We start from the raw sequence: 21,725 nt of genomic DNA, 5'->3' as shown, positions 1-21,725 counted from the left end.
CTGCAGCCTTCTTTGTCATGTGGCATTTGTCCATGAGGTTCTTTCACCACCCAGCCTTGGGGTTGGGGGATCTTAAGGGGCTGCTGGGGGAAGGATTTGCCTGTGTGACTTCCTTCTGCTGACACTTCATTGAATCCAACTCACAGATGATAAGTTTTTCAGATTTTGTACTAGTTAATTATATGACTTTCTAATTGTTCTCTCATAACAGCATTATTCTTTTATTATGTGCTCAAAGAAAGCAATCTTTCTGTATCTTTAATTAACCATTTAAATTTGTTCCCAGTATAGAAGGATTCTAGAATCTGTCTTATATAATACCATGGCAGATACTTTTAAGTGAATCCAACAACTGGGTCATATTTTAATCAAGTTTATCATCTTCACAAGATGACCAAGCTCATTTAATACTTAGCTGAACAGAATAAAACTATATTGCAATATTTAGGGCCGATATACCTCCATAGTAACCTGCTCTAGATGATTCTTTTCACATGTTTTTTCTGTAAAGTCGTCATAGTTGCTTTATGTGGTTTTATTATCCTATACAATATTAGTTACATCTTTTCTCATGATGCTGTCACCTTTTAAGATAAAGACTGGAGTGCAAAAATAAAATAGAGAAATCAAAGTTAAAGCACTCAGTTTTAGAATGATTAATTCTCCCTATCCCAAGGTGTCTGAAGAAGGGAGCTCTGACTCTTGATAGCGTACACTCTGAAAATCTTGTTGGTTTTTAAAGGTGCCATTGGACTCCAATCCTGCTGTTCTCTGTATCGATGAAGACTTGGAATAATTTTTAAAGACTGTTTTGCATTTTTTCACCATAGGCTTAAAATTAACATTGTAGTTGTTTCAAATCTGATGTGAAATTAATATCCAGTACATTGTCTTGCTTGGACCCCGCCCCTTCTCTCTGCAGTATGAGAAAGCTCTCTTAAGAGGTTATGTTGAGTGCTGTTCAAACCTGACCTGGTGCACCAACCCTCAGGGCTGTGATCAGATCCTCTGCAAGGAAGGCCTTGGTTGTGGAGAAGCCTGCTCAAAGTGTTCATGGATCTCCTGCTTCAACTGCAATTTTCCAGAGGTAAGGCATAAATGAGGCTGAAGTGCTGCTGCCTCCTTCCAAAATAGTTACTCTTGTTTCTTGCTCTCCTCATAGCTTAGGCTTTGTATTCCTTCCAGGCTCACTACCCTGCTAGCTGTAGCCACATGTCCCAGTGGATGGATGATGGCGGATATTATGAAGGGATGACTGTGGAAGCTCAAAGCAAGCACTTGGCCAAACTCATCTCTAAGCGGTGTCCAAGCTGCCAGTCTCAAATAGAGAAGAATGAGGGCTGTCTTCAGTGAGTACTCTTTTGTGAGCTTTAAAGCTTGAAGAGAGAGGAAAACAGACTTTTTGGCTTGTGGATTGATATTTGCTGTTTTGATGTCAAATCTGGTTTGCCATGTTGGACTGCTAAATGCAGTCTACTTGTGCTTTCTTTCATCTTCACAAGGTGAAAAGCTGTAGAATTGATAGCAATAGAGAGAAGGGAACTGGAACACGGGTCTTTTTTGTGGGATGTGTGAAATGTAGATCCATTTTGGCTTCTTGTGAGAGACTTCTGACCTCTCCTCTGTAGGTTCTCTCAGATTATATGGACACAGTCATAATCACTTATGTCTCTAAAAGTGATAAGCAGTGGCACAAGTTTTGGAAAATATATCTTGCTGTGGGGGCTGAAGGAGATTAAATTTATGTCATTCATGGAAGGAAAGGTGAAGCAGTGACTTTCAGTCTGTTAAAATACTCCCTGAGAAGAGATTTTTAATTGAGAGAGTCTAGCGCACACACTGTAAAGATATCCAGCAGCCAAAAGGTGAGTATTAAAAGCTTACAAGCTATGAGAAGCAAGTTTTTTAAAAGAATAATTGGCCACTGTAGCAGCTCCCACTAGGATGCTCATCTACTAAATCCTTAAATTAAGACTCCGTGTCTTTCTTAAAAATACAGCTCAGCCATAGTTGATTTATAACATTCTTCCGTGGGGTCTTTGATGGCTAAACATATTACATTATAGTTATGGATGAAATTAGCCAGACCGCTCTTTCTCTGTCTCCCTGCCTGAGCTGCTGGAGGTGGTCTAGAAAGTTGTGTTAAGGACTCGTAGGCTTCTCTCCCCCTCCCCTCAGGGGGCTCCACATCCATATGTGAGGTCACCTTGTCAACAGCAGCTCAGGATTTCATGACCCCTATGATTACCATGGGCCTGTCTCAGGTAATAACAGGCTCCAGGCACTGTGCAGGTTATGCTTTTGATCTGATGTTCTGTTCTGGGCAGGGAGATTATCTGAAGGTGGGGAATTGAAGACAGTCCCCTTGTCTCACTGCTTGCTGGGGTTTAGAATACCAAGACTCTACAGGGGTGATGACCCGCCCCTGTAGCCTGATGGATCTGACTCCTTTTAAGATGGCATTAGGGGATTTTCATGCTGATATGGTCGGTGCTCCTGTCAGTACCCTGGTTGATCTCTGGAATGAGGGAATGACTTGGGATATTGACAAGATTACTCCTAGGCACCCCCTCTCAAGTCTCAAGGACCCGAAGCAGTCCCTTGGTTTATTGAGGGGCATGACAGGGCACTGGCAAGAGATCATTTTAAAGCTTACTCTGGGACAGTGATGGTGAAGAAAAATATTTCTCTAACACGAATGCATCCACACAGTGCAGACTTGCAGAACTCTTCTGGGCGGTCAGGGGCCTATTAGGCTCCAGCCTACAGCCGGAGGTGGACTACTTTGCAGCCTGCTGTGATTATTTTGCTGAACACTTTGCAGATAAAAACACTTGCATCCAATTTGACTTGGGCTGTACATTAGCAGTCCCGTGGTGCCGATTTGTTCAGTTGTGTGACAGTTGTTCAGTTTGTCCAGTCTGAGGATATGGAAAGGATTCTTAGAAGTTTGTCTGCTTGTATGACCCTTCCCTTCCTGGTTGTATAAATCTTCCGGGGCGGGGAGTTACTGGCATACTGGGTCTAGGAGACTGTAAATGCCTCCTTAAGAGAGGGGGTAGTCACCTCTGACTTGAAGTAGCAGTGGTGTGTCCACTCCTAAAGAAACCTATTCTGGACCCAGAAAACTTAAATAACTATCAATCAGTCTCAAATGTTCCATTCCGGAGCAAGATGATAGAACAAGTGGTAGCTGGGCAACTTCAGGAATTCCTGAATGAAGCAGATTGTTTAGATCTGTTCCAGTATGGTTTCTGGCCTGGTCATGGGACTGAGGCTAGACAAGCAGCAACACAAGAAAGGGCCTTCTTAGTCATGGCACCAGATTTTTGAACTTTCACCCTTGGAGTTTTGTGTCTCCCTGTGTTACTGTCTTCTGCAAGTGAATGAAGACTTTTGTTCCATTTGGCATACCCCCAGTAAACTCTTACTGGCTTTCCTCCTAGATGTGTGTTTCTTTATACTTTGATATTTTTTATACTGTATTTTAAAATGTAATTTTATTGTTTTAATTGTGTGTTGCTTTGTCTTGGGGACCCTATTTTGGGTGGAAAGGTGGCATATAAATATTTTTAAATAAATAAATAAATAAATACTTGCTCATTCCCTCACTGCTGCAAGAGTTGCCTCTGGCATATCCTGTCCTGAGTTTGGAGGTGTTCTGGTCATCAAACTATGAGACACAAGTTGAGAAATAGAAAGAAAGTCAGGTAACAGAGACATACGGGATATTTCTAGGATTCAGAAATCTGCTTTGCGGGCTCCTGATGATTAAGGCAAATATATTAATAAAACTGTGTGACCAGGGCTGTTACAGCAAGTTACTATTCCCTCAAGATCAAATACAATGTGTTGTGGACAGAAAGTGTTTTAGATGAGAAATTATTTCATTACATGAGAGCTTGGTTGCTTGGTTTGATCCAAGCACAGTGACAAATTAGAAAGCAGACATAAATTCTTCAAGAACTGTGGTTGTGAAATCATGTTCTCCTGAAATACTTAAAATAAGACCTATAGCCTTAGAAACTTGCCCCAAAGTTAGTCCCATTGGTCATAGTCTTCACTACTCATAAATGTCCAAGGGTCAGCATCTCAGAAGCTATTTCATGGCACACCTGAGCTGTTCTTCTAGACTATGGACTTTATATGACTAAGCTGCTAGCCATGCTTTTGAACTAATGGCCATTCTTTATTATGCGCAGCATGACTTGTGCCAAATGTAACCATGGATTTTGCTGGCGTTGCCTGAAACCTTGGAAGCCAACCCACAAAGATTATTACAACTGTTCTGCTATGGTGAGTGTATGAGTAGAGTACAGGGTATATATGGAATGTAGTGTTGCTCTGTGTGGTGTTTTACATGGCAAAACATTACATTCGATAACTGTATCCCATTTTCCTCTCTTAGGTAAGCAAAGCAGCTCGACAGGAGAAGCGTTTCCAAGACTATAATGAAAGGTGCACTTTCCATCATCAGGCAAGGGTGAGGATCACTATTCCATCCTTGAACCTGCATTTTACTACCCACTTCCTCATTCATAGGTTGTCTTGGACAATGCAGTTCTAGACAGTGGTGTTCAGGGTCTAATAGAGTCACCAGTGAGGGAAAGGCTTAGTTCTTCTGCAGGCTAAGATGAAATCTTCTGACATCAGAAGGAAAGAAGTAATTGGAATCTTCCAGAAAGTGCTTTTTAACTAGGAGAACCAAGGATGTTGCATTTTTACCCTTTTTCTTTTACTAGTCTAAAAATATTTTTCCATTAAATTTGAGATGGAAAAAGAATGTTGGGTTCTCTTACTCCTCACCACCAAGAGATAGGAAAGGTCTGGACAATTCCCCCTCCCACCCGTAACTGCTCATATGTAAGGTGATAAAGGTAAGGTAAAGCACCGAGTCATTACTGACCTATGGGGGAACATCGCATCATGACAGTTTCTTGGCAGACTTTTTATGGGGTGGTTTGCCATTTCCTTCCCCAGTGGGGAAGGTGATGGACCGCTGAAAGAAGTCCAAGGAGAACCACAAGCTTCAAAGGGGCTGCTCATTGAGACCTATACTCAGCAGCTCCCCTTGAACTTGTCTGACACAAAACAGTCAGAAGCCAAAGTATTACAGAAAAACATGTTTAGTTTAGTTTATTCAGTGTTTAGCCTGCCCTCCTCACAAGCGGGCTCAGGACAGGGTACAGCAGTCTTAAAATACAATTCCACAATGGGATAAAATACAATACAATAAAACAGAAAAAATCACCAATTAAAATCATATACACAGAATCACAGATGGCCATTTCCACATTTCTGCCCCTGACATACAAAGAGGGAGGGAAACGAACAGGTGAGATGTAATCAGATACATACGCGGGACAGCTCATAACAGTCCTAAATAGTCCCATGCTTTGCAGGGCGCCGGTGGAAGGCTCAATGATGGTCCTAGTGCCGGCCTCAACCTTATGCCTGGTGGAACATCTCTGTCTTGCATGCCTGCTGAAATGATACAAGATCTTGGCGGGCCTGGGTGTCATCAGACGGAGAGTTCCACCAGGTTGGGGCCAGGCCCAAAAAGGCCCTGGCCCTGGTCAAGGCCAGGCGAGCCTCCCTAGGGCTAGGGATCACCAGTAAGTTCTTACCCGCTGAACAAAGCGCTCTCCGGGGCACATATGGGAAGAGATGGTCCCTCAGGTACGCTGGCCCCAGTACGTTTAGGGCTTTAAAGATCAAAACCAACACCTTGAAACAGATCCGGAATTCCACAGGGAGCCAGTGAAGCTGCTACAGAACTGGTGTAATATGTGCCCTGTATGGAACACCCATCAGGACACGAGCAGTAGCATTCTGGACCCGCTGTAGTCTCCAGATCAGCCCCAAGTGGAGCCCTGTGTAGAGAGAGTTACAGTAGTCCAACCTGGAGGTGACCGTTGCATGGATCACTGTCGTTAGGTCACTGGGCTGAGAGAGAGGGGTGAGCTGCCTGGCTTGCCGCAGATGGAAAAAAGCATTCCGGGCTACAGCCGCGACCTGAGCCTCCATAGACAGGGAGGAATACAGGATCACACCAAGACTCCTGACTGATAAGACGGGCACCAACGGGACCCCCCAAAGGCCAGGAGATGGATCCCCGCATCCAGCAGCCCACAGCCCAAGTACAGGACCTCCGTCTTCGCACGGGTCAGCTTCAGTCTGCTCGGCTTCACCCAAGCCGACACGGCCTCTAGAGCTCTCAAAAGGGTGTCCGGGGCAGAGTCAGGTCGGCCATCCATCAACAGATACAACTGAGTGTCATCTACATACTGGTGACAACCCAGTCCGAAACTCTGCACCAGCTGGGTGAGGGGACGCATATAAAGGTTGAACAATAGGGGAGAATCGCCCCTTGCGGGATGCCACACACCAATGACTGGTGCGTGAACACCCTCTCCCCCAGCGCTACCCTCTGTCCCCAGCTGTGGAGAAAAGAGACAAGCCACTGTGAGGCCGTCCCTCAAAACCCCATGTTGGCGAGGCGGGGGCACTCATGGTCGACCATGTTGAATGCCGCTGAAAGATCTAACAATATCAGCAGTGCCAACCCACCTCGATTCAGGTGTCTGCGGAGATCGTCCGTGAGGGTAACCAGCACTGTCTCCATCCTGTGGCCCGAACGGAAACCGGACTGGTATGGGTCCAGGACGGAAGTCTCTTCCAGGAAAACCTGCAGCTGTTCCACCACCACCCACTCAATCACCTTTCCCAGGAACGGGAGGTTTGACACTGGACGTTAACTGGACGGGTCAGTGGGGTCCAAGGATGGCTTTTTAAAGAGAGGCCTCACCACGGTTTCCTTCAACACCCTGGGAAAAACCCCAGAGCTTAATGATGAATTAATAATATCCTTCAATTGGGCCCCCAGCCTATCGACGCTTTCACCAGCCATGATGGGCAGGGGTCCAGGGAGCACATAGTGGACCTAACCAGCCACAGGATCCTGTCCACTTCCTCCTGGGAGACCAGGCTGACACGGGGACAGAGAGGGCGACAGGGAGTGATCTCGTCAATGGCTTTCGAGAGATGGTCATGCCAATCTCCCACCAGCTCATCTAATGAGATGCCAGGGGTCATCGGATCCCGCAGAGCATTCTGGAAGCTAGTTGGATCCATAAGTCTCCGCAGGCAAGCATAAATCAGCTCGCCGCGTATGCAGGAGGGGGTTGGTACACCCAGAAGAGCCTTCAGGACGTGGTGGTCCGACCACAGCACCACTGTAATAGCATCTAGGTCCACCTGAACCCCCATCCCAAAGATCAGATCCGGTGTCTGGCCCGCTTGATGTGTAGGAGCAGAAACAAATTGGGAGAGTCCCACTGCTGCCCTGGATGACACCAGGTCCGCAGCCTGAGTAGAGGCGGCATCATCGACATGGACATTAAAGTCACCCCAAACCAACAGCCTAGGGTGCTCCAACACCCAGCCCGATACCGCCTCTAACAAGCTCAACAGGGTAGCTATTGGTGCTCTAGGCGGCTGGTACACCAAATAGATAGACAAACTCTCCTCTGCATCCCACACCAGACCAACACAATCAGTGTCAGCAATCTTTGGTGTGGGGAGTGTGCTGAAGGAGAAACTCGAATGAGTATTGCCACCCCTCCCCCTGGCTGGCCGGCCAGGACTGGTGAAGGACCAAAAAACCTGGTGGAGCCAGTTCTCCCAAGGCGACCGTTTCGCCTTCCCTCACCCAAGTCTCTATCACGCACGCCAGGTCCATACCTTCTGCTGCAGGAAAGCCCTGCAGTGTTTTGGTCTTGTTATTGATGGACCTGGCATTGCACAATACCAGTGTCAGAGGGAGGCTATACCTCTTAGCCACACAACCAGCATGCCTTGGGATGGGATGTAGGTTGGAAGGACACCAAGCCCTACCATGTCTCCGTGGCCTTCCATTCCCACTCCACGTCCCACCGCCATACCTCCCTTGACCCGGAGTACTGGGATCCCCAGCTCCATCCCGGTCTCCCCCTTCATATCCACCACCCTCCGCAAACCTCCCCTCACAAATTGACACATAGCAGTAACAACACCAACCCGCAGCAGCTACCCACAGATCATCCATCGTTGCCCTGCACCCCCCCAATCACAGAGAAAATAAAATACTAATGCAATCAGGTGGAAATACAGGATCAGTTTCCCACCTGAGGGTACGGCCTTACTGGCTGGCGGGCACAATCATAGCCCATTGTGGAGTCCAGCTTCAACTACCTAAGCCCCTGTAAGCTGCTCCCTCCTTTCTCCAGCAGCACATCTACATCCGACTGGTAGTTGACTCTGGACATCTCCCAGAGACCATCCTCTAACTCCTCCACACTCCCTAGGTCTGACAAGTTGGCTTCAGATGTTCCCAACATTAAAGAAGCCAGCAGCTGAGTGGCCAGTAACAAACTCCACAGAGTGTCTGCTCAGACAGCAGAATAACTCTTCCCAATAAGGGAGGGGAGGTGGAAGGCCACTACAGTGGCTGGACTTGACTTGGCTCAAGCTACTGCTGGCTGGACTTTGGCTTTCTTAGGAAGGGAGATATCTGGGCAGGCTTCTGGGAATATTGTGTGGAATTTGATCAGACAACTTCATCTCCCATTTCTCTGATCACTGCTTCTGTGTATAAACATTTGCAAATATCCAAATAGAACAGGTGCCTGCTGTTAATCAGGCTTTTCCAATTATAGTGGGCTAGAATATTTTATAGGCAGGTGGTTCAAGTTCTACTAGTAGAAACTGGCTGATAAGGCTACTTTGGCTTTTGATGACAAAAAAGGCTGGAAGCTCTTTGTGCCATTTCGAACTTAGGTCCATATGTCTTGGAATAGTCAGCCAGATTGCCAAACAGAATAGTTGGTCTGAAACAACGCTCACTATGAAGAATTGGGGCAGGATCTTGTCCAGAATTCATGATATATGCGTGCTGGTGTAGATAATAGGGAAACTGGATGAGTTAATGGAGTTCTCTTGGGTTTTTCAGGAATTTGCCATGAACCTGCGAAATAGGGTTTCCACTATCAGTGATGTGCCACAGATTCGGACCTTGACATTTGTTGTTGATGCCTGCAAGATGCTGGAACAGGCACGGAAAGTAAGTGCACAGTTCTGAGAAACAGGCTTCTGTGGGATGATTCTACGCTACTTTAACCTCTGGTTTTCTCCTCTTCTGTTGCAGTTCTTTCACTCATTTTCTGGTATCATCTAGTCCAGCCTTACTTTTTTGAAAAGGTGTGTGGGCCATTGCCTAGAGAACAGGTGCAACGTTCAAATAAAAGGGCGTGGGAGGTGGAAGAATAAGAATAAGACAGTGCAAAAGAAAATGCTAAAAATTGATGATGGAAGTGAAAAAAAAATCTGAATTGCTGTTAAATTCAAAAAACTGATTTATTACAATGTGGCTTTTTATAGGGGAAAGCCTAGTACATCACAGATGTAGAATAACTGAAGTTTGGCTAATAAGGGTATTATACTGTACTTGTTGATCTCTGTTTGCCATAATCTAAGGAGTACTTTGCCTTTGGTACTTGTATTAGAAGCGCATCCTGTGTGGTTGTGTACTGGGCTGTTCTGGAGTAACTGGGCTATTCCTTGGGATTTGGAAGCATGATCTCGTTTCCAGCACCTTCCTTAGTTCTCTCTCTCTCTTGTCACAAGCCCTACATCCGTCATTTTGTTCACGTTTGGGAACTGTTGGGGTTCAGTGAGTGCAATCATAGACCAACACAAACATCACATCTTCCCCTTTTATTTTTAGAAATAAAGAGGGAATGCTTTACAAGTGAAGTAACACAACAAGTTGGTGTTTCATAGGCAGGCCTCATATCTAGTTCATTTCAACCCATGTATTGAAAGCAGGTGTGCTGTGTCTTTGAAACCATGCGGGTTTTTTTTAAAGCATGGTAACACCATACCTACATTGATCCTTGGAGCATAGAAGATATAGGGAGGTAACATTACAGTTTCTTTAAATCTGCATTAGCTCATGGCAAAGTCTCTGTGCAAACAAGGATTTTGTTTGTCTAGTGTTTCCCATTCTAGATATTTCTTTTGTGAGTTATCTGTGCCTTTCTGGTTGTAGGTCTGTAAATGGATGCTTCATTGTAATCCTGATTTATGCACGAATAACAAAGCAAGAAAATGTTGGTTTTTCATTATGCAGCAGGAATGTGAAAAAACCCAACCTGGTCCGTTATTTATATGTAAATTATGGGTATGTCTCTGTTCTCTACCAGGTGCTGGCTTATTCCTGTGTGTACAGCTACTATAACCAAGACACTGAAAAGATGGATATCATGGAACAGCAGTCAGAGAATCTAGAGCTACATACTAATGCTCTGCAAATTCTTTTGGGTGAGTAAGAGTGAATGACCCAGTACTACTCTACAAGTGGCTACTATTGCTGGAAAAAAATAGGTTGAGATAACACTGGCTATATGGAGGCTAGAGAGCCCTTATTAAGGAGAAAGACAACAGTGTCTCATCACCACCATTCTAAATGTCTGGTCTGGCTTTATTTCTACATTGCGTGAAATTTTAGTCAAGTGATTCACTTGTATAGTCCAGACTGTTTGTACTGTCATGAATGATGCTTCAGCATGTATAGACTTTCACCCCATGCTTTCCCCCAGTCTGATAGGCTCCAAATAACATATCTGTGAAAAGCAGCAGACAGAAGTGCTGGGGGCTGAGAAAAACTCTGCTACACTAGAAATCTCACCATTCTACTGATACAGGTTTGCAGGGATGAAGTGAGAGTGTCAGAAACAAACTGTAAGATGGAGATATTTTGAGTTTATTTCTTCTGAACGCACAGCCCCAAGAGGAGGGAAAACTTCTTACAGCCTTAATTTTAGACTGTGGCTTTAAATGTCTTCCTCTTGCCCATTGTCTAGAGCTGCTAGCTGCATCCTCATAGGAGGGGAGAGCAACAGGAGTTTGATGAGAAACTTTCCTTTATAGCCACCCAAGTTTGCCAGAACCATATCTGGAGATGAGGCCTATACCTTTTTAAATATTTCAAAACCGTGAGATAAGATGTCCCTGTTCTTCCTGCCCTGCTTTTCCACCAGTGTCTCCACCTATTCTCTTCCCTACTTGATTCTAGTTGTATTCCATAGCAGGCAGAAAAGGAGGATGAATTCCTGAACATTCTGAATAATTGCAATTGGGGGCCTATAAGCCACTGGTATATTTAAAATAAAAAGCTAAACTAGAGCAAGAGGGAAATTTTATCCCATTGTTTTTTTTCTTCTGAGCTGAGCTGAGCTGAAATTTCCTGCAAATGAGGCAAATAAGTGCTTGTCTGCTTGGAACGTCATTGAATGTGTTCATTGATTCATCACTGCCCATTTGATTGCTACGATATAACCTGCATACAGGAAGATATGTCTTGCCTTGTATTTCAGAGGAGACATTGCTGCAGTGCCAAGATGTTGCCTCCTCCATTCGGCTGCTCAAAGCAGAGCATTTTAATACAGGTCTAGAGCTAGTGCGTAGGATCCAGGAACGGCTTCTAGCAATTCTACAGCATGCAACTCAGGTAATATCTCTAGTGGGGTTTTTTTGCAAGTGATCTGTTTTATTTACTGCTGTAGCGAGAGGAATATTAATTGCATAGTAGCAGGTCTGGACTCATAACTGTACCATCTATTTATGAGGGAGATCTTCACGTGTGAACATCCAGGATACATCCTTTTTAAAATATTTCTCATTTTGTTGCAGGACTTTCGTGTGGGGTTCCAAACCCGGCAAGGCTCTGAACCGAGGGAGATGAAATCCAATGTGCCTAATGCTACTCCTGCTTATAAAGAGTAAGGTTTTTTTTCTTCCAGGAAGCAAGTGGTGGGAGGGGATTTTTATATTCTTGCTATGAAAGTTATGGGTAGCATCTCTTTTGCGTTCTGAAGGCTTGCTACTGTACAGCCCCCTTCTTGAACAATAAACTAGGCTACTTCCAGGGACTCTTAAGCCATTGGTCACAGGAGGGGCCTTTGGATCAGTCACAATGCTCTGGTGAACAAAAGATCAGCCTTTGTTGGTACTATCCCCAAGGCAACTCACAACTATATTGTTCATTGTCAAGTCTTCTGTGCAGTCCCACATGGGAACTGCACATGTGCAGGCCAGCCGAGGAGGCATCAAAGCTCCAAAAGGCACAAGATTCTCTCCCGTCCTTTCCACGTGCTTTTTGAGTGGGCACTGCTATAAAAGGCGAGGCAAGCGGATCCCTCCCTCAGTTCTTCTCTAGCTGCTGCTGAGGAAGGATGTGCTTCAAGCTCCTCCTCGATTCCGAGCAAGAAGAAAAAAAAAGAATATGACTTCGAAGATGCTCTTCAAGAATTGCCTCAGGTGTGGATCCAAGATGCGGATCCAGTGGTGTGGATCCAATGGGCACGAGAAATACTTCATGTGCCTAGGAGAGGCACACAATACACTGTACTGTGGTGTGTGTAAACAGTTTACGCCTAAGGCCCGGTATGAAAAGGCATTGCGCCTAAAAGTGGCACTGTGGGAGTCAGCCCTCTGAGTTGTCTCCAACTCCGAGGTTTCAAAGGCCACGCTAATAAAGGACTGCAGCACCCAGAACAGGCCTCTTCAGTACTTCCAATTTCAGCTCCAAGCGCCAACAGTATGAACCAGTCGGTTCCTAAAGATTCTAGCCCATCTTGGTCTTCATCTGAGCCGCCATTGAAGAAAGCCAAGCTGAAGTCAAGGCATACTGAAAAGCGTCTGATTTTAAAACCACAAAAGAAAAAGCGATTCTCAGCTTTGGCTCCATATGCCTCACTGGCATCCAGCCCACCTGTGGCTATGAGAACTCCGTCGCTGACACCTAGATGCTGATTGGCTTTTGATCCTGCATTTCTAGAGGGCGAGATTCCAGACTTTATGGAACTAGGAACGGCTTTATCTCTGTTACTGCCTTCCCCAGTGCACCCTGCACAGAGGGAAGCCGCTTCCTAGGCTCCAACGGACACCGAGAGTTGTCTAGAGGTCGTTAGAAGTCACAGACGCCCAGGGATTCCATACCCTTATAAGTCTCTTTACCATTACTGTGCCTACGGCATGGAAGGATCACCGGGTCTGTATCCTCATTACTATCTGCAAGATGACTACTACCCTGTGGAACCTTGTCCTGCAGTCTCAAAGGCAAGGCTGTCCTCAGTTCCTCCAACGGTTCCTGAAGACACCAAGTCTGCGGAACTGACACTTGATCTACCAGTGCATCCTGACAACAGCACTGACCCTGGGTCCAACATGGCATCCGAGCCATCCCCTCCCAAATGTATTACGAGGACTCTGCTGGGTCTCCCACTGAAGACCTTCACCTCTACTCTGAGCAGTTGGTCAGAATGGCAAGATCACTATAAATCGAAGTGACTTGTTCAGCTCCGATGTCATCGGATCCAGTCTTCAAGGTTCTCCACTCAGAGACAACAGGCCTGGTGGCGCTCCCAATCATGCAGGGAATGATAGATGTTACAAAAGAGGTTTGGTCGACTCCAACATCCATGCCAGCAACTTCAAAGATGTTAGATAACCTCTATAAAATGAAACAAGACTGGACTAGGTTTTTGTTCAGTCGCCCTCCTGCTAATTCCATTGTTACAGAAACCTTGCAAAGCAAAGGTCTTCAGTGGGGTACTGGTCATTCTGCCCCCACAGATAAGGAGGGCAGGAAGCTTGATATTTTGGGGATAGAAGTTTCTGCCTCATCACCCCTAAACTTCCATATTGGCAATTATGAGGCCATTATGGCCAGGTACCAGTTGTTCCTTTTGGACAAGATAGGCCCTTACTTAAGTCTCATCCCTGATGAGAAACAGTGTCTTGCAAAGATACTTCAGGGAAATGTCCTTCGGAACTCTAAACAACAAATTATCACTGCGAGACACATTGGGGATTGCTCTGCATGAGCTATGGCCTCAGCCATTGTAATTTGAAGGCACACATGGCTTAGAAACCACTGCATTGGCTCCACATCATAGATTAAGGATTGAGGACCTTAATCTTTAAAGGGAGTGATCTTTTCTTGTCAACCACTTATGATGCCCTCAAGAAAATAAAAGATGATACGGCGACTGCTAGGTCCCTAGGCATTACCTTACCTTACAAGCACCGGTTCCCTCCTAGACTGAATCCTTACTACAACCCCAGATACAATCGGTTTCTGTCTCAACCCAATCAACATTTCCTCGGAACCAGCAACATGCTACTTCCATGGTTCCATCCAACCAACCTCAGTGGAGGTATTACTGTAATAAGTCAAAGGATGGTTCCAGTTCTCCCAGAGAGCAGTCGGGCTCCACCAAACAAAGTTTTTGACACCAAGACGTCTTCCCCTCTCCCTCTGGGTCAATCCCTGCCTCTACCTGCATGGGAGAAAATCACCCAGGAACTCTGGGTACTGTCCATATTTTGGGAAGGTTACTCCCTAGAGTTCAAATCCATTCCTCTGAATGTTCTTCCCCAAACAGACCCATCCCTACCTCAAGCACTTCTGGTGAAGGAAGTGCAGAGCCTATTGCTGAAACAAGCAATAGAACCGGTTCCGTGCTCCAGTTCTGAGGGGATCTATTCCAACTATTTCATGGTGGGCAAAAAGTCAGGGGGCTCACGCCCCATCTTAGATCTCTGTTTTGTAAACAAGTTTATCATTCCAAGAAAGTTCAGAATGTTGTTATTAAAAGATGTTTTACTCCTCTTAGACAACCACTGTTGGTTCGTTACTGTAGATTTGAAGGACGCTTACTTTCATGTCCCAATAAATGTTTGTTACAGAAAATATAACCTCATATTTCCAACGAGGTTCCAAACGGTACCAATACAAGGTCCTTCCTTTTGGTCTTTCCTCTGCCCCTTGGGTGTAGGTTATGGCAGTAGTTGTTGGCCACCTCAGAGAGAAGGTTACACCATATTTCCTTATCTGGACTTGCTTATCGGGGGCCAGTCCAGAGAGTCTGTCTCTCATCACACCTTGTTAGTACTGTTAACCCTCTAGCAATTGGGTCTAAGGGTCAACTTGGAGAAGTCTTCCCTGGTTCCACAGCAGAAGGTAACTGTTATGACCTGTACTTTCTTTGGGGTAGATTTTTCTTTTAATCTCCCCCTTATACCCTCTGGGTAGTTTGCTGCCACCAGGAATATATTATTCCAAAATATTTTATTCAAATTTCCCCTTTGGTAACGTGTTTAAGCGTCAGGCTCCTTTGTGTTTCTATGTGGCCCTGAGGATATGAATGGGATATAGCAATGACAGCTACACTGGGATATAACAAAACAAAATAAATGTTTATTTTTCAAGAAGCGTATTGGTTTCATAAAAGTAGTTCTTAGTTCTTAAAGTTACTTCCTAGAAACTCATTCACACAGATCTCTTCTAAGGCTTCACACATAGTTAGCCTCCTTCACTAGACTCAATAGTTCTCTCACAAATACTTCAAATATAGGCAGCACACAGCTAGCCTCTCTTTCTCTGACTTTCATTCACAGAAATATTAAACCTGCTCAGGCAGCACACAGCTGGCCTCTCTTTACCTGACTGAGTGTCCTTTCACAAACATGCTCAGTTCAGGTTCCACACAGGTTATATAAATACTTCAGTATACTCAGGCAGCACACAGCTAGCCTGCTTTCTTCTGACTGAAACCTTTCTCCCTGCACTGTCAGTCTAAACTCCATTCACTCTGCCCACACTCTCAGTCATCAACCAATCACATCACTCACTCTTCCCTCTCTCACCCCCACTCTTCACCTGGCTCAAACCAAGCATTTAAAGACACATGCACACATTTACTTGGAATCATTACAGTAACATTTGTGGAAGCAGTGCTAGACTCCACACTAGTTCAGGTTTTTCTCACCAAGGAATGTATAACCCAGTTACAAGTTGCTCTGAACCAGGTGTGCTCTTTCAGACACCAAAGCACAAGGCAAATCCCAAAACTGTTAGGTTTTATGGCCTCTCTGATGCTGATAGTACCATTTCCAAGGCTCCGGCTATGACCATTGCAAAATTGGTTTGTCAGGGTTTTTCATCCACACTACCAGAACCCGTACAAGTGGTTCTCAGTTCTGAGGATTGTTCACAGATCCCTGTCATGGTGGAACACCAAACGGAACTTAATGATAGGGACCCCATTCGGTTCCAACCCCATTCACCTCTCCATCATTACAGATGCCTCCCTGTCGGGTTGGGGAGGCTTATTCCAGAGACAATCAGGTGAAGGGTCTCTGGTCTCAACACAAGTCAAAGTTACTCATCAACCTTCTGGAGCTGAGAGCTATACAGTTTGCTCTGAAAGCTTTCCTCCACCTTGTCAGAGGCAAGAATGTTCAGATATGCATGGACAACGACGCAGCTGCTGTGAATTATGTGAATTATCTGAACAAGCGGGGGGCATGGTCTCTCTGTCCTTCTCCCAAGAGTCTTCATAGATTTGGGAATGGGCAGTCCAGCATCAGGTTTCCCTCACAATCATCCATATTGCTGGAGAAGACAACACTCTAGCAGATGCCCTAAGTCAGTCCAGGGACTTCAATTACAGATGGTCCATCCATATGGATTTCCTTCAGCCCTTATTCCTACAGTGTGGGTTTCCCACCATAGACCTCTTTTGCTACTTCACTCAACAAGAGGTGCCCCCAATACTGCTCTCAAGCGGGCAAGAGAAAGTCATCTCTAGGAGACGCCTTTCAGATTTCTTGGGCAGACGATCTACTCTATGCCTTCCCTCCTCTCCCTCTCATAACTGTGACACTGAGAAAAATGATGAGGGAGAGGGTATCAGTGATTGTAATAAAATCAAAAAGAGTCCAGTAGCACCTTTAAGACTAACCAACTTTATTGTAGCATAAGCTACAATAAAGTTGGTTAGTCTTAAAGGTGCTGCTGGACTCTTTTTGATTTTGCTACTACAGACTAACACGGCTAACTCCTCTGGATCTATGAGTGATTGTAATCACCCCTTATTGGCTAAGACAGGCTTGGTTCTCCACCCTGTCCAGAATGTCACAGGGAAGGATGTACTGGTTTCTGCTGTCACCAACCCTTCTTCAGGACAATGTGGTTTTTCACCACGATTTAGAATCACTGAAGCTGACAGCTTGGCTGTGTCCCCTCTGCAGTAGAATTCTCCAGTCAGGAACATACTTTCACAGGCCAGAAAACCTTCCACCTGGAAGTCACACTCTGGCAAGTAGAAATGTTTCTCCCTTTGGGCTTTTGAACAGGGCTTAATCTCTCCTTTGGCCATCTGTCTTAAACTATCTAGTTCTGTTAAAGAACCAAGGACTCTCTAACTCCTCTGTAAAGGTCCATCTGGCAGCCATCTCAGCCTTTCATAAGGGGGTGAAGGGTAGGTCCCTCTTCTCCGAACCAGATTGCAAATCCTTCCTTAAAGGTTTGGCTAATGCTTACCCTCCAGTGTTCAAACCCACTCCTCAGTGGAGTCTACCCTTGGTTTTAGCAATTCTTATGCATAAACCTTTTGAGCCTCTAGCTCCTGTCCGCTCAAATTTCTCACAGCCGAGACAGCCTTCTTAGTGGTCATAACATCAGCTAGGGGGGGTGAGTGAAATGCAGGCCCTGAGGTGTAATACACCTTTTCTCAGAATGTTTGCAGACGAAGTGGTTCTCCGTCCCAGCCTCCAGTTCCTACCCAAGGTAGTCTCTGCTTTCCTCCTCAACCAAGACATTACTCTGCCAGTGTTTTTTCCTTCGCCTTCTACAGAGGCTGACAGAGTCTTGTACACATTGGATGTCAAATGTGCACTCTGTTTTTACCTGGACAGGACTATTGCCTTCAGAAAGGACCCTAACCTATTTGTCTCCTTCAGGGGATCTAAAAAAGGACAGAAGGTCACTCCTCAGACCATCTCCAACTGGTTGGTGTGGCTCATTAAAGAGTGTTATAAGCAATCCAAGCAATCTTGCCCTTTGAACATGAGAGCGCATTCTACAAGGGCCAAATCTACCTCATCACTGTTTAGCTTGGGCATTCCACTCATGGACTTATGCAAGGCAGCCACCTGGTTGATACCCTCCACCTTTATTAAGCACTATGCAATTGACGTAGACTCCAGAAGGGATGCTGCAGTTGGTAAAGCAGTGCTGAAGAGTCTTTTTCGATGAAGAACAACATGTCCACCTCCTGGGTAAGTTCACTCGCTAATCTCCCATGTGGGACTGCACAGAAGACATGATGATGAAAACAAGGTTGCACCTACCTGTAACTGTTGTTCGTGGAGTATTCTTCTGTGCAGGCACACGTCCCTCTCTCCTTTCCCCCGCCATGTGCTCTTTAATATGCTAATTTATCCTTCTTCACCTGCAGCTCTGTGAACTGAGGGAGGGATCTGCTTGTCCCGCCTTTTATAGCCGTGCCCACTCAAAAAGCACGCGGAAAGGCCAGGTGAGCGTCTTGCGCCTTTTGGAGCTTTGATATGTCTGCAGCTGGCCTGCGCATGCGCAGTTCCCATGTATGCCTGCACAGAAGAACACTCCATGAACAACAGTTACAGGTAGGTGCAACTCTGTTTTTTTATTTATATCTTTCTAGCTGCAGTTGTAATAGTAGTCCAGATGTAGGATCACCAGATATCTAAAGGCTGTTCCACTAAAGTCACAATGTTGATAACCATATTTTTGTTAAGTGTGATTAGTTCTTTGACAGCTTGACAGTGTTTTCTAGCAGTGTTGGCTTGTAGGCTTTAAAGAAAAGGCTTAATGAGAGACTTGCTCCAAAACTGCTGAAGTTTGACAGCCTTGTCCGGCAGCATGTTTATACTTCTATCTGGTTGAGCGGACAAGTTTCCAAAGGCTGTTGGGGATTTAGAACTCTGATCCTAAGAGCTATCTCCTTGGCTGTGATTTAGCAGCAGAAAAATATACCCAGTACACTGATCTGCCAGTGTTTGTTTCTACACAGGTTGAATTTTGATGGAGCATCTGATTCACCTGACACAGATGATGGTGGCAAAGAGGAAGAGGAGGATGAGGATGAAGATGAGGATGAAGAGTATGTCCCTGAATGGCAGGACTATGATGATGAAGATCTTGATGATGACAACATTTCATACGATGATGAATCAGAGAATCTGGAAAGAGATTCCTTCTTTTTTGAAGATGAGGATATAATTTGTGATTAGGCTTGACCTGCTGGTAGCCTGATGTGAAATCTTGCCTGTCATCACTCAGGACAGTCTTGTCCCTGATGCGCTCTTCTTCTGTCATTGTCATAAACAGCAGGGAGAGGACTACTAGGTTTCAGTCAGGCAAGACAGAGTTTGTATGGGTAGTTTACCACAAAAGGGTGCTTTCATCTTTTGAGTTGGCTGCCTTGTGACTCTTGGGAAAAAATTACAGGGTTGCTGTCCCTGGATGCATATGATGAACTTCATCAATTCTTGGCAAGAAAAATTGAAGTTACTGTTTTTTGTGAGCTTTCTTCATACCTTCCCTTGGGAAATAAAACCAGGTGCCAGTCTGGAAACAGGTCCAGTCATTGCCTCTGCTCTACCTGGAGAAATCAAGGAAGCATCACAGGTCATCAGTGTTTGTGAAAAGTTGTTAGGTTATGCACCACTCTTCCTGTATTTCTTGTTCCTTCTGATGCCCATTTGCGACTACCCTACAGGAAATCCAGCCTTGGCAAAAATCAAGCTTGACAACGGCTAAAACATCAAAAAAAAAAGTAGGGACAGAATTTTATAAATACCAGCAGTGATGTTTCATGTGGTAAATGTATGGATGTACTAATACACATGCACACACATGCACACATACACATACACACGTGCACACAGTCTCTTAGAAGGCGTCAGAGAAATTCTTATTTCTGTTCTAGCACAAGTCTAGAAACTAGGAATGGAGCTTTTCACTCCATTTCAGTGTGAATTATATGGACAAGAAAGATCTACCTAACTGGAGGCATTTTAGATGATTTAGGTCATTGTGCTTGGTTGGAGATGTGGGCCAATAAAATTATTAAACAAAATGTCCCGAATGGAGCCAAAGTGCCCTGCTGTGAGCCTGGTGGGTGGTTTGGTGGGTTGCTGGTGCTCTGAATGGACATGGCTTTGTGTGCACCTCTCTCGTTGAAAGGCAAGTTTTCTGTAACTTTTCCTTTGTGTTTGTCATTGGAATTGTTGCCTTTTCTTCCTACAGATGGAAATTCTGCAGGATGCAGAGGTTTTGAGAGTTCGTATATATATATTATAAATATATACATATATATATATATATATATGCAGAAACTGAAATTGTTCAGATTATTATGCTTTATCTTTTCTTGAAAATTAAAGAATCCTGAAAGAATGAGATGATATAACTTCTGTTTATGAAATAAACAGTCTTTCTTCTACTCTTTTTAGTGTGGTTTCTCTTCTAGATCTCCTCCACTTTCTACACTTTCTTAGGGACAATCTATCTGTTCAGAACATGCGACTGTGGCCAAGAGCAACAGCCCTGTGTCTCCTTGTTAACACCTAGTAAAAGAACGTGCTAGATGTGATGTTACCTAGAGTTCCCCTGCCCCTGTTCTGGCTGCAGTTTTCAGGGGTAGAGAAGGGGAATGCAATGATGTCACACCATGCATTGCCTTTTACTAGACATCACTGAGGAGATATGGGGCTGTTGGCCTTGACTATACATAACATCTAATTTAGCTCTGAATCCCTCACAAAACTTACAACAAAATTCCATGTTATGAAGAACCCTGTATAACTGGTTCTAGTTAGGTAAATGATGAAATGGAGTAAATACAATTTTTCATTTATTCTAAATGCATTTTTGAAGTTTATGGATTGAATTCAGGAATTTTTCATGCAACATTCCCTGATAATTCTGTACCCCTCAGCTCAAAATCTTAAATGCATCCTGCTACCATCTCACTCAGGCCCAGCTATATGGTGATGTAAGGTAAAATAGTGGTGGCAGTGGTGGATTTTGACAAATGGCAAGATACACTGTCATCTGTGCGTTGTTCCTTGCACCAGAACCATTTAAGATCCTTTCCTCTTGGACACAGAGTGCATTGCAGTAATCTAACATACATGTTACCATGCTATGCCCAGCTGGCTCACCAACCAAAGGTGGTGAAAGACCCACCTAGCCACCACTGCCACCTATTTATCCAACTGGGGGCCTAGGTCCAGCAGCACCCCCAAGCTACAAACCTGTTCTTTTAGGGGTAGTGCAACCCCATCCAGAACAGGAGATACTTCTGTTTATGGGTCAAACCTCTGTACCACCACCAATAGCGCCTACATTTTGCGCTATCTCTCAACCATCCCAACACTGTCTTGAGCCACCACAGTTCCCACAGCCTCCCTAGGATCTGTGGAAGCATAAGGTAGAGCTGAGTGTCATCTGCATATTGGTATGTAATGCAGCTCAAATTTCTTGATGACCTCTCCCAGCGGCTTCACAAAACTGCTAAAAAGCATGGGGGACATGATGGAACCTTGTGGGACCCAGTAGGTCAGAGGCCAAGGGGCCAAACAGCAGCACCACTCTCTAAAATTACCTTTAAGGTAAGACCAAAACCACCAGTCCCAACCCCAAAAGGTGGTCCAGAAGGATACCGTGATGGTATCAAAAGCCTCCAAGAGGTCCAGGACAATTAACAGGGTTACATTCCACCGCCCATCTCTTGACATTGGGATGGTCAAGGCCATTTCAATCCCTCAAACTAGGCTTGAAACCAGACTGGAAA

At 44.9% G+C, this 21,725-nt stretch overlaps 1 protein-coding gene across 2 annotated transcripts in view; it reads left to right on the top strand.

The window, feature by feature from the left end:
- LOC129332864 (cullin-9-like) overlaps positions 1 to 20,372 on the top strand; it is a 116,170-nt gene extending 95,798 nt beyond the window's left edge. For both annotated transcript variants that reach the window (XM_054984173.1, XM_054984165.1), the window contains exons 33-41: positions 923 to 1,087; positions 1,186 to 1,349; positions 4,203 to 4,296; positions 4,409 to 4,483; positions 8,990 to 9,100; positions 10,242 to 10,359; positions 11,415 to 11,548; positions 11,731 to 11,819; positions 18,939 to 20,372. In XM_054984173.1, coding sequence (XP_054840148.1) covers positions 923 to 1,087; positions 1,186 to 1,349; positions 4,203 to 4,296; positions 4,409 to 4,483; positions 8,990 to 9,100; positions 10,242 to 10,359; positions 11,415 to 11,548; positions 11,731 to 11,819; positions 18,939 to 19,158 — 1,170 coding nt within the window. In that variant the 3' untranslated portion in view covers positions 19,159 to 20,372. The remainder of the gene's footprint in view (positions 1 to 922; positions 1,088 to 1,185; positions 1,350 to 4,202; positions 4,297 to 4,408; positions 4,484 to 8,989; positions 9,101 to 10,241; positions 10,360 to 11,414; positions 11,549 to 11,730; positions 11,820 to 18,938) is intronic.
- Positions 20,373 to 21,725: the final 1,353 nt, after the last annotated feature.

Source organism: Eublepharis macularius, chromosome 1, assembly GCF_028583425.1.
Source record: "Eublepharis macularius isolate TG4126 chromosome 1, MPM_Emac_v1.0, whole genome shotgun sequence".
In the NCBI taxonomy this organism is placed as follows: domain Eukaryota; kingdom Metazoa; phylum Chordata; class Lepidosauria; order Squamata; family Eublepharidae; genus Eublepharis; species Eublepharis macularius.
Note: the sequence above shows the minus strand (reverse complement) of the source record. Positions and strands in the feature narration are given on the sequence as shown.